The 13,475-nt window shown below is 45.4% G+C and overlaps 1 protein-coding gene across 2 annotated transcripts in view; it reads left to right on the forward strand.

Moving 5' to 3' along the window:
• The window catches only part of LOC135909444 (MAM and LDL-receptor class A domain-containing protein 1-like), a 251,164-nt gene that overhangs the window by 144,546 nt on the left and 93,143 nt on the right, over positions 1-13,475 (forward strand). For both annotated transcript variants that reach the window (XM_065441402.2, XM_065441403.2), the window contains exons 33-34: positions 4,862-5,067; positions 11,556-11,646. In XM_065441402.2, coding sequence (XP_065297474.2) covers positions 4,862-5,067; positions 11,556-11,646 — 297 coding nt within the window. The remainder of the gene's footprint in view (positions 1-4,861; positions 5,068-11,555; positions 11,647-13,475) is intronic.

The raw sequence follows: 13,475 nt of genomic DNA on the forward strand, positions 1-13,475 counted from the left end.
CTACTAGTATGTCTGTACAAGGCATCCTTGCGCCTATGACTTCAAGCGCTAGAACAGTACCACAGACACCCCCATCTGCGTTCACCACAATTCTGTCAAACATCGCAGCCATCAAGAAACCTTTCAGTATTCAGATGCCAGTACGTCACATTGTCACGCTTCATATTGCGAAGGCCAGCCATTGTTTTGCCAACTCAGACGCCTATCTGGTGACCACCTTGCCAACGCAAAGAAAGAGCTCGACCAGCTGCTGCAACTGGGTATCTTCAGTACTTCGTCGAGCAGTTTGTCTTCTGCTCTTCACATGGTACCAAAGCGTTACCCAAGGGTACCCGTGCGGTGACTACCATGCCCTCCGGGCGTGCATCGTCCTTGATCGCTATCGACTCACTGATATTCATGACTTCGTAGCCGACTTAGCTGAAACGGCAATATTCAGCAAGATAGGTTTAGTGAAGACCAACCATCGAATCCCTCTACAGCCAGCGCACATCCCAATGACTGTAATTGCGGCACCATTCGGGCTTTTCAAGTACGTCCGCATGCCGATCGAGTTGAGAAATGCTCCTCAGACCTTCCAGAGGTTTATCAATGAGGTCGTGCGGGGACTTCCCTTCATCTTTGTTTATCTTATTGATGACCGCCTGGGGGCTAGTATTTTCCCCAAGCAGCATAGGAACAATTTGCAACTGCTATCGTCTCTGCTCCAGGAATACGGCCTTCTCATCAGCCCCGCAAAGTGTGTCTCTGCAGTTCCTCGGACACCGCGTGACTCCCAACGAAATTAGACCATTGGACAGGAAAGTTCAAGCCTTACGTGAGTTCGCTTGCCCAACATCACTGCGAAAGCTCCTCGATTTTTTTTCGGCTGGTCAACTTCCACCGCCATTTTCTTCCTAACATCACCCGAATTGTACAGCTGACCGAGCTTCTCAATATCACTAAAGCTCCATCCACTGCACTCTCCTGGACATTCGGTGCCGAAAAGTCCTTCCAAGCTGAAGAATAGGAGTTGGCAAGGGCCACCCTGCGGCAATTACAGCTTGATTTGAATGAATTTGTTCATACTAAATAATGTAGAAACAGCGCAAAGGGACACTAAAGAACCCTGCTTGTGGATCCGCTACGTGTTACACCAAGGCGTCTTATCACGGATGCATCTAGTGCGGCTGTCGGTACCCTTCTACAAGGGGTCCAGAGCCACTGCTGGTGCCCACTCGGGTTTTTCTCTGAGGAGCTGAAGTCTGGAGAAACGCGCTACAGCATGTATGGTTGTGAGCTGCTTGCGGTATACTTGGGTGTTCAGGCTTTCCCACGCCTGGTTGAAGAAACGAGCTTTTACTTCTTCATGGATCACAAGCCTTTGACGATCGCTTTTCGCGGTAATCACAACACTTACACCGCACGAGGGATACGGCGCTTCAATTTCATCTCCGAGTTCACGGTAGACATACGATACATTGATGACCCAGTCAAGGAATCCTCAGGTGCCATCTCCCGTATCGACGCAGTATCCATCGCCACACTGGACTTCGAGGAAATTACCACGGCGCGGCGTTGAGACTTTGAACTTCAGACCTCGGGTCCTCTGCTACGCCATTAGCGCTGCCCGACATGTTCCCTCCATTTTCTTCAGGCACTATCACTTGCGACGTGTCAAGGGCTTGAACACGCCCATTCATTGCATTCCGACTCTATCATCAGGTATTTCACAAGCTACACGGCGCAAGTCATCTCGGTGTTCATGCCTCCCAGCGTCTACTTACTTCTCGTTTTGTGTAGCCCAGTCTGAAGTATGGTGTGCGCGGATAGGCTCGAGAATGCTTTCACTGTCAACTCTCCAAGATGGCATGACGCGAGAAGTTGACAATTTGCTCCTTTTGTCCACCTGACGCCCTGTTTGATCGAACATCGACATCGTTGGCCCGCTGCCACCATCCTCAAGCGCTTACTAAATACTTGTGTAGGCCGTTATACCCACTCGCTTGAAGCATTGCTCACTGATATAATGGCACTTACAGTGGCTTCCGCGTTTGTCAGTGGCTGGATCTTCTGCCCCAGCGTTAGTACGACCGATCGCAGCAGAGAGTTAGTATGTGATCTCCCCCACGAACTCACGTGCCTGCTTGGCCTCCGCCATATCCATACTACCGCGTATCACCCCTCGGAAGATGGAATAATTGAAGGCCTTCACCATAAACTTCAAGCCGCCTTGATGGCCCTCCAGGCTTGCTCTTCTTGGGTTGAAACGTTCCTCTCATCCTGCTAGGCTTGCGCTCCTCTTTCAAGTAAGACTTCGAGTGCGCAGCTGCGTAGCTGGCCTATGGCACAACGTTGCGGTTACCGGGTGAATTTTTGGCATCAGCTACTACTGCTACGCTATGTTCCAGACAGCTATGTTCAGCAGCTTCGGTTTCTGTTTGCCCGATTGCATTCTGGCCCTAGTAGAGGTGCGTCCTCTGTTAATGTTTTTGTCAGCAAAGACATGCCTACCGTGAGCCATATTTTCTTGCGGTGTGAAGGCATCCGACCATGTCTTACGCGTCCCTGTGACGGCGCTTTCAAGTTACGCAAGCGGGGATAAAACATTTTACCTTCGACCTCAGCGAACGTGAAGAAGTCGTGGCGATAGACAGAGTCAAACCAGCCAACCTAGAGACCTCGTCATCCTTAGCCTATTTCAACGACTTTACAACCAATGAAACGACGGATCTACCGGATCACCTGACATCAAAGGCTGTTTCTTGGACACGGCTGCACCGTTGCTCATCGACTTAAAGGTGGGAGCCTCCCAGCAGCCATTGTAATTTTCCTCGATCATGTTTTACATATTGCACGCTCCGGTGCCTGTGCCTCGCGCCTAGCAATGCGAGCTGCAAGATTAGATGAAAAAGGGATGAAGACTGAAAGAGAGCTTCTTCTGCTCCCGTTATCGGTCCGAGTGGTTCCCAGGTCTTGCGCTCGCCGACGCACCGATTGTTGTGACGGACCTAAACTCAGTCCCTATACCGTGCATGGCATTTATCGCGTCACCCCTCGCATGAGAGAAGTAAGAGTTGCGTCGAACTTCTCAAATTTAGTTACGGAACTATCATCGCGAACGACGCTCATCTATAGACTGTACTTAGCCATGGGCACTAATTGCACTATATCCGAGATCAGCGTGCATAATAGGGAAGAAACGCAGACACCCGATACGGAAATACGGAAATGGAAACGCAGATACCCGATACGGACCTAGCCAGGGTCCGGCTGCACAGTGCATGCAAGCTCGAAATTGGGCGCCTGGTCGCCTTCTAACGTGCTGGTTTATTTGCTTTCGCTGGAGATTTTGGTGAAAACTGACTTAAAATAATATAACAGGTACATTTAATACGAATGGCACTTTTGCATGGTCAGACCAGTTTTTGTTCCGGCTGCCTATCTAACAAAAAATATGGGCCGATCCCGAGGGTAATGCCATCCAAAAACGACTCGGGTCACTGTGTATATGCAACTGTGCATTTACCACTGGGTATGTGCTGCCCTTCAATGATCCTCTTTTACGCCAACTTGGGTCAGTGCATAAATGTGGCGTTTCGAAAGTTAATCATCAAAGCACATAACACACATAATCTCCAACCACACGATGATACTATGGTATAGTGCTAATAAAACGTGCAAAATGCATGTAGTGCACAAATACAAACAAACATGCATTCGGTGCACCATATTTGCAGATTTCATTAGTAGTCGCAAAAGAATGGTACCCAACTCTGTGTTTCGTTTTTTCTTTCGGTATAAAGCGATAACTCTGAACCCTCTTTACAGGCGACAATCTGGAATATAGAGATCCTCTTTCATTGGATTTTTGCGTGCCTGACGTTAGAGGTTTTACTATTTAAGAATTTCCTTGTGAAAGCAGGTTTTCCGGCCTGTTTTCTGCAGTGGGGTTAATGACATTGTTGGTAATGACTTTCAATGTTACAGAGTAGCATGCGAACTTTAACGCGACAGCGTTAAGGATCTCGTGTCACAGAAAAGCCGTTGTCAGCGTCGGCGGCGTTTGACATGAGCAAAAAATCTCGGCAGGCAATTCATAAATAAAAACAACTTGCAAGATGGGCTGCGTGGGAATCGAACCAGGGTCTCCGGAGTTTGAGGCGGAGACGCTACCACTCTGCCATGATTTAGATGGTTCAACATGGGACAAAAACACCTCTCATGAATGCGGTGTTGCCTTACAAACGTGCCCTAGAAAGTTATACTGCTGGGTATATCGGTAATTATGAGCATGTAAATTACAGAAGTCGCAGTTAAACGCGTAGCAAAGTACGTTTCCACTACATTTCTTCTGCGCTTTCCGCTTACGCAGAGCCATCTTGCGGCAAACACAGAAGACCCCCTCCTCTCAATGTACGGCGCTGCCCCGACAGGTGGCGGACCACGCGCGCATTGGGGCTGTGCGGGGACCCGTGCGAGGTGCGTGGCGGCCCCGACTCCCTCTCCCCTGACGACGCTCCGCCGTGCTCCCTCACGGGTTGCAGAATCAAGTGTCCTTCCTTTCTTTAGATCACGATCTATCTATATCTCTGCCCGAGCCGATCACGACGTTTGGCTGGCGTAGATCGTTTCCCCCTCCGAGACACCGAGTTCTTTGGTTCGTTCCGCTTGCTCAGGCGCACGTTTCGTTGCCGCGCCGAACGCTGCGTTGCTCGACGCTCACCGCGTGATTGGTGGGTGCAAAGTCCGATGCGGGGTGCCTCGTAAGTGATCGCTGCGCCGTAACGCATTGTCTTACACCCCTTGGCGGGTCGACCGGAACGCTGTCGCGTTCCATTCTTGAAGGCGAAGCTTAAGCGTCCTCCAATTTTTTTTACAGGCTACTATCTTCTATTCAAGTCCCAGGGCACCAAGGGAAAAAAGACGTCGTTGGCGTTGCGAGAGCCCCTGCTTTACGACTGTGGATCATTATGGTACTTTCTGCCCAAACTGTCAGATGGGGTAGCGCTCTATGTGGATGATGAACAAATACTCAACGGGGCCAATGTCTGGAAGCGTTACCAGTGGCGGGACGCAGCGTCGGGGGTAAGTTTGAGCAATCGCACTTGCTCTCCATGTATTGCATGATATCTGTGATATCAGATGGCCCTGCGGGCAAAATCAATAATCGCCCACCAATTCCATACTGACGCCAGTGCCAATACACTTGGCATGACTGAAATGTAGTAGGAAAACAAGGCTGGCATGCCTTTCACTGGATAAAAATTGACTTGCACTTTATTTGACAGCCTATTTGTTCTATAGCAAGATAATTGGAAATTTTTGTCCGCGAAATCCACGTAAATGCTTCGCAGCCCATCGTGTCCAGCGAAATCCACTCGCGATGCTGGGAACTCAGCTCACTTATTTAACATATGTTATTTCGTGGCACGAAATTAACCAAGTTACTGTGAAGCAGTAGCTGTCGTAGGAGATTATCAGTGCAAAGAAGAGCGCTTACTTTATTCTATTTTATTTAGCAACCTAGTGAAACGTATATATTTGTATACTCGGTTTTGATAATGCATGATCTTTTGCCAATAGAGAGTTGGTTCAGCGGCAAACGATACTACCATCATGCATGCAAGGCCACAGAGTGTTACGTTGGAAAAAATAATTCCTATGCATAGGCAGTTACGTTGGTGTAGTCAAAGAAAGAAAGTGAAGTCAAAGAAAGAAAGAGATAGCGAAAATTTAAGTTTAATTCTGGTACTCGGGGTGGTCGTGAGTTCTGGAGCTACCAAAAAGACATAATACAAATGTCTAATAAAGTGTAATAGAAAAAAAAATGCTTATAATTTTTGTGAATGCATATACCTTGTCTATTTGGATTGACATTTCCAGCGATTGTGACAAAATCGAAACACCTTCGAAGAATACACGACGGAACAGAAGGACGCTCTTTTAGATGATCGGAGATGGATGACTGCAAATAATTATGCAATGATGTGGCATTGAGATAAATATCATCGTCATCACTCAGATTTTAATGTGCACTGCAGGACACGGCTGCAATTTGTAGCTCCACCGTCATTCATTTCGCATCGCCTTGATCATACCACAGAGTTTTTGTTCCTCAATGCAAAACTGCAACCTTTTCAAGCTCATCCCACAGCTTGGAAAGAGTGGAACCAGCTGCCACATAATAATGTGGGTGCCACGGGTCAGTGACATTTTCAGCATGCCATAACAAATCTCAATGCATCCTAATAAGTTAAGGTAATATTACACTTGTATTATTGCTATTATTATTATTGCACTTAACTACCAATAACATTGTGTTAATTATTGTTGTCCTTTTACAGTGTAATTATTAATAGTGCTGCACATTTGTATTAAAATCCAGTCTTTTTATATGTTCATTGGATTTCAAACGAAAAATGCTACGTGCCATACTGATATTTATGTACTGTAAATTTGTGTAGTTTGGCTTACGTGGCCACCGCCATCTGCATTGCCGAAAGGCCCTGAGGGTAAAAATAAATGAAATTATATTAAATATAGCGAAAGGATTTTCCAGCGATCTCCAATTACCGCTTCTTTGTGCTAGCTGACTCAATGTTATCCTTGCAAATTTCCTAATTTCATCATACCACCTAATTCTCTGGCTTCCTCGACTGCGTTTCCTTTCGCTTTGCGCCATTTCTGTCATTCTAATAGACCACAGGTTATAGGCCCTACGTATTGCATGACTTGTCCAGCTCCATTTTCCTTTCTTATAGTCAACTATGGTATCGGATATCCCCGTTTGCGCTAATATAATCACTGCTTCCGTTTTTTTTTTAAAGTCACGACAAGCATTTTTCGTTCCATCGCTTGTTCCGTAGTCCTTACTTCTTGTCAAGTTTTATGGCGATAGCAAATTATATGGGCACTCCAGGCGCATCTCTGCCGTCGCCATCGGCGTCGCCGCGAGGTTCCGTATCAGCGAAAGCGTGTGAGGGTTAGCCGGCGGACGCCGTTCAATCTCGCGCGCGCGAGCAAGAAACGTGGCGCGCCCGGAGAGAAGGGGATTCTTGATGATGGGAAGGAAAGGTTGGGGTAAGGCCCAGACGCATGCCCTCTCCTGTGGCGAGCGAGGCAAGGAGGGCGAGGCGAGAGAGGAGCGGCGTTTCTCCGGTGGCTTTGGCGCAGAGTGTGGACAACCGCTTCGTCTACTACGGCGTTGGCCACGAGAATCGCGAACGCCGTAGTAGACATTTGAGACAGACTGCCGACGCGAATGGATACTATCTCCTTTGATCGAAGCCCACTGCTGCAGCTAAGATTAGACCTTCTTAAACCATTCACTGAACGTCAAGGCATTCCGGCACCTTGGACCTGTATGCGAGCGTAACTTAGATACTCCTTGAATTATTAAGGGCGCTAAACCGACAAAGTGTCCGCCCTACGTCCCTACGTCAACACGTCCCTACGGCGTCCGCCTTTGGCGGACGCCGTAGGGACGTGTTGCCGGCACTCATGTGTCTTGAAAGCGGTCTGCAACATGGCTTAAGTGCGCGCCTGTGCGGGCCTCATCTTCGAAGCGATCTGCGATGTTTTCAGAGTGCGCGTAGTGCCGGTAGCTTCGTGTACGCTGTGCTTTCGACCTTTCGTTCGCGTTGAAGCGACAGATGCGCAGAGGTCAATTGGCTCGCGGCTGCTGCCATGATTCCTAACTCCAGCGTTTTCACAGCCATTTTCCGCGGTCATCGAGCTAAATTTGTTCATGTTTGCGTGTGCGCGCGTGTCACCGTGCTGGTTAATTTAGTTAAAACACGGTGACGAGCTAGTTGGTTTGAATCCATGATAGAATGGGTAAGCGTGAATGAACAAGGACGTAGAAAGAAGCAGACGCGCAAAGACAGCGCTGTCTCTGTGCGGCTGTTTCTTTGTACGTCTTCGTTGAGTCACCCTTACATATTCTATCATTGTTAATTTAGTTAGTAAGAGAATGTTTACAAGTTTACACGGTCGATAAAACTACTTTTCTTACTTCGCGCAGCTATCTACTAATTTGCAATCGCAATCGGTGCTTTGCCTTTCGGGCGGAACTGCGAATTTTTTCTTCACGTGGAAGTTTCTGCCTCATACGTTAGTACTGGTAGAGTGCAACGATTGGACGTTTTTCTTTTCAAGTATAGCAGTAAGCGGCCGCTAAAGACTTCGTAATGTCTGCCGCATGCATCCTAACCTGTTTTCATTCTGCTGTTGATTTCCTTCTCATGATCAGGGTGACTTTGCATGAAAAAGAATTTATTCATTTTTTTATGCTTTTTGGGCAAATTATGAAGGGAAAGTGGCAAAACAAGATGATGGTTGACTGATTCCTGGCAATTTGTAAAATGCACCCGCACAGCTGGAAAACACAGTAGCCAAATGAAAATGTAGAACATTTTCAATGTCATCGTAAAAAGACACACTTTGTCGGTTTAGCGCCCTTAATAATTGAAGGAGTATCTAAGTTACGCTCCCATACAGGTCCAAGGTGCCGGAATGCCTTGATTTTCAGTGAATGATTCAAGTAGGTCAAATCTTAGCTGCAGTAGTGGGCTTCGATCGAAGAAGGTAGTATCTATTCGCGTCTGCAGTCTGTCTCAAATGTCCGTGGCCGCGCAGTGGTGTTATTTCTGCAAGGCTACAACTAAGGGTATTCAGACGCATAGTCTCTGCTTTAAAAACTGACCAGGCATAGCCATCTGTGCCCCGCAGGACTTCGATCTCGACTTCGAGCTCGAAGTCGACTTCGAAATCGACTTCGAACTCCGGTCTGGCATCGCAATTTTCTGAAGAAAAAAATTTCGTTGAGAAGCTCGCAACGTCGTCTTCATCCACTTTACTTTTCCCAGCTATGACTTTCGAAATACATTGACAGTTGACTGTGCTCCCGGAGTCTGTCTGTCGTGTACCACGAAAAGCTACACACTAATTTCACATGCGAGAATATCACACGATTGCTCCATGGTTAATGTGTGCAGCTCTTAAAACATTGCCGCAAAGGCACGTTCTCAGTATGCAACGGCTGATAAAGTTTCATTTTCCTTTGTCATATAATGAGCGAGGGCACGACGCATAATCAGGTAGGGCAGATAATCAACCGTCAATTAGAGTTATAGAACGTGTGCAAGGCGAAGGAAAGCGCAGTCGGGTACAGCAGGAAACTTGGCGTTGTTAAAAAAAAAAGGTGATTTGCAAGCATTAGCTGGTGTCAGCTGACACAAGCCAGGGACAATTTGAGAAAAGTGGGAGAGGCCCTCATGCTGTAGTGGACATTTATAACATGATGGTGGGGATGATGATTGAGAAGTTGAGGATTATGAAGACGCCTGACACGGCGGTAAAGGCTTCAAAACTATGACAGCGTGACAACATGACGTACACATTAAACGAACATTCGAAATCAGCTTTGTTTCATGTCGCAGGAAAGTGGAATATTCGTGAGAGATGTGAACGTTTACGTAGATGTTATGTAAATAACAGGGTCGTGCAAATAAATGAAAGTTTATAACAAGGAATAGAACAGTGTCCCGTTAGATCCAGCCTTCGAATGCAATAGTCACTATTTTTAAATGCGAACATTTTTCGCATAACTTTCGTATCTTTCAAAACATCAGGTGCACCTCATTTCATCAAAATTAGAGCAAAAGTACGGGAATATTTCACTTCTGCGTACATAGTACGGACGTAAAAGATGAGGACTTGCGTAGTGGAGCAGGCTACTATGCTTGAGCAGCCACTCTTCACAGGCTATACGGCCACCATTCGCACAATTTGAAGAGTCCTGTGCATGCGAAGCAACTAGTTGTTTGCTCCAAATGGCCCAGTTGTGCTTTTAACAAACAGCGCTTGATAACGTACTATGTAATGACTTAAACTTGCAAACTTTAAGAATATAAGGATGTGAACATAGTTTTATATTAAATGTGATAACAGCTGTTCAATATTCAAAAACTATTCGACCACTATTCGATATTTCAGTCGGTTTCTTTCTGGCACTAGGCGATTGGTATTGCATTCGGTATAAATATCAATATTCACACCCCCCTAGTAAGCCGTATGTTTTTGTACGATAGAAGCTCTTGCATGTAAATGCGTGTAAAAATGAAGGAATTTAGAATAACGAAGAATTACGTAAATATCTTTACCACAAAAATTTTGCATTTGACGAGTGCTGAGAAATGTGCTCAAAATAGAAATTTAAGTTTCAGTGAAGCAGCATTACTTTGTCTATTATGGTAGATGTAAAAGCTTGTATCCTTGCCTCGAAAAGTAAACAGGCTTTCTGCTCCTTCCGTTTTTAGTTGGCAGCATACTTATTATCTTCATTTCGTGACTGTCACTTGTATTATACACATATTAATAAGCAAGCAATCATGAGAACAACTGTCTAAGAAATAGTCTAATAAAGTATCCGCTAGATAATTCGGCACAGAACTTGGGATACGCACTCACTAGAGTCAAGCCTACGGCTCTACAGTACAATGGTTAAAATGTGGCTGCTGACGATCACACGTCTCGCGCGTTCCGTCCACTTTCACAGCTTTCTGGAAACAGAAAGTCTTGCGACGCCTCGTCCTATACTTCAGTCCCAGGCAGGAGCACGCAAGGAGCTGCAACACCACGCATTCAAGGCGTTCTTAATCGATTTGCGTTTTGATAATATAGGCCACTTTGATTGCGATAGAGAAAACACTCGCATACAGGTCTCCTTTAGTTTATGAGACTGCACATCTTGTACTACGAGCTCCCGAGAACGTGTAGCGTCCTGTGCGAAGGATGTATAATAATATTTATGTGACTGCTCCAGACTTAGCAGTGGAAGTGCGAAAGCAGAAGGGTCACACTTTTGGAGCAAGATAGTTTGCAAGACATAGCACGGCAATTTGCAAAGGGTAGCGGTTGGCTGCGTTTAAGTAGCTAGTTATTTATTACGAGTTTAATGGTACAAAGTAGCGATGTATGTATGTATGTATGTATGTATGTATGTATGTATGTATGTATGTATGTATGTATGTATGTATGTATGTATGTATGTGTGTGTGTGTGTATGTATGTATGTATGTATGTATGTATGTATGTATGTATGTATGTATGTATGTATGTATGTATGTATGTATGTATGTATGTATGTATGTATGTATGTATGTATGTATGTATGTATGTACGTACGTACGTATGTACGTATGTACGTATGTACGTATGTATGTATGTATGTATGTGTGTATGTATGTATGTATGTATGTATGTATGTATGTATGTATGTATGTATGTATGTATGTATGTATGTATGTATGTATGTATGTATGTATGTATGTATGTATGTATGTATGTATGTATGTATGTATGTATGTATTCTGCGAAACAAAGTTACAGTAAGAAACAAGCGATAAGCGGTTAAATATTTGTTATTAGAGCTCAAAGGTTGAGCAGCTTTCCTCCTAAAGCGCTTAAGTACTCATATGCCGTATTTTTTTCCCTTTTACCAAAGCACTAGTAGAACTATCACTTAAGCGCTTCTGCCATTCTGTGTTTGATATATTCTTTTTTTTTTGCAGTACTTTACCATTGATGCTGTTTCTGGAACGAATGAAGATGGCTTCGTTGCCATTGACGATGTGCTGATCAGCGAACAATGTAATCAAATGAGTGAGTAGCAAAAAGTATTTGTATCTTTTTTAATAAGTAAGCAAGCGAATCCAACGATCACGCCAAACCGGTCACATGTGACCCTGTCTTGGGTATTCTGTTAAATCTTATGTATCCACACTGAAAGACTATCATTGGGACGTCGTGGTCATCTCTAAAAGATTCACACCTTGCCACAAAAGTTTATGGGTGACGGAATCTCAGAAGGCGTTCAGTGCCCGAGCGGCCTGTAGCAGTAGCCAGTAAAACTGCACACAATTTTGTTAGCATGTTCGAGTCGAGGCCCGAAATGCAAGTACCAGGCTGTGTTGTGAGGCTGCGGAGATATTCAGCTTTTTCACAGATTCCATGGTCCGTAATATTTTCTGGTCGCGTGTACTTAGTCTAATAAGTGTACTTATTCTATACATAACGTTGCAATTTAATCTATTGGACATGTGCAGATTACACGTGAACTTCGGTTTTGTTGGCCAACACCAGTGTACTTTCTGTAAACCAACTTAGCGTATATGGACGGCAGGTAACTGAAAATATATTTATAAGAAGGCTATAATAATTATACTGGCTAAAAGAACAAAATGAAATAAATGTCGCAGTTTCGCCCTACTTGCGAAGCATAAATAACGAGAGCAAAGTGTTACACTACTACAACGAAGTAACGTTCGTAGTTACGGCAACTGTAAAATTTGCACTGAATGTTCGCTTGCCAATTAAATTACAAGGCATTATGTCACGCGTGCAGAGGCAAGCGACATCAGTTATTACTCGGTGCCTGCGAGCACTCGCTGTCACAACGCTGACGTGATGAAGAGTGGCGGCAACGAGGAGCAATGGCTTGGTGCTGCAACACACTTGACCGCACGTCTCCAAAACTTAAGATTACGCAGCCTCATAAACTAGGCGCGCGGGAAGACACAGCGTGCATGTGGGCATCAGCCATCTCGGCTCGTCCTTGGCTTTTACACCCGCCATAGGTTACACCCCAGATACCGCGCGCGGACCAGGTATGCACTCTCTCCTGTGGAGAGGCATGCGCAGATTTGACGTGGATAGAGGCGGTGACGCGCTCTCTCTTTTCGTAGGGCATACTTGATCGCGTGACCTCCTATAGCGGGCGTAGGGGAAGAAGGCAGGCATTAAGCTACCAATCTTCAAGGCTTGCGCTTGCGCCCTTTCTCTCGCAACCGCAGGTGTGTCTGCGGTGTCGGTATAATTCGCCGGGAGTGTCCGTATGGTATTGGACTACCTAAAGGTAGCCCAATGGAAGCACACCGATTGTCTATGACTGCATACATTTCCTCTTTTTGCGAATTTCCCTGTTGACGCGCCTTGAACATAGATACGCATTTCCAGCAAAGCTTTCCAAAGCAAAAAGTGTGCGACACGGGTTTCAATGCAGTTGCTCAAATTTTAGGCGCAGTTGAACGATGACAATGGGCTTTTTATAATAATAATTGAAGGCACATGCGAGCTTATTGTGTTTGCATATCAAACACGGCCATCGTACACTGCAAAAGGATCGTATTCCATCGCTGTGATCTATGCGAATCGAATGACAGGATGAAGTAAAAATGCCATTTTAATGCGGTAGCATTCCGCAGTGTATTCACAGGCTTTAATGACACATCGGCAATACTTGTATTTCCGGTTTGCTAGCGTCTTCTAGTGAGTGCCCGGATAGATGACGGCAGGGCTAATATCGTTTTCCACTGCAGGACTTTCCGCCTAGCACCGTAAAATTTTGACGTCACTGCAACCTTTTTATAGAGTGATTTGCGAAGAATCTGTAGTTATTAGAATTGCTAATTATTCATATTAGGGCATACCTT

This window comes from Dermacentor albipictus, chromosome 3, assembly GCF_038994185.2.
Source record: "Dermacentor albipictus isolate Rhodes 1998 colony chromosome 3, USDA_Dalb.pri_finalv2, whole genome shotgun sequence".
NCBI classification, from domain to species: Eukaryota; Metazoa; Arthropoda; class Arachnida; order Ixodida; family Ixodidae; genus Dermacentor; species Dermacentor albipictus.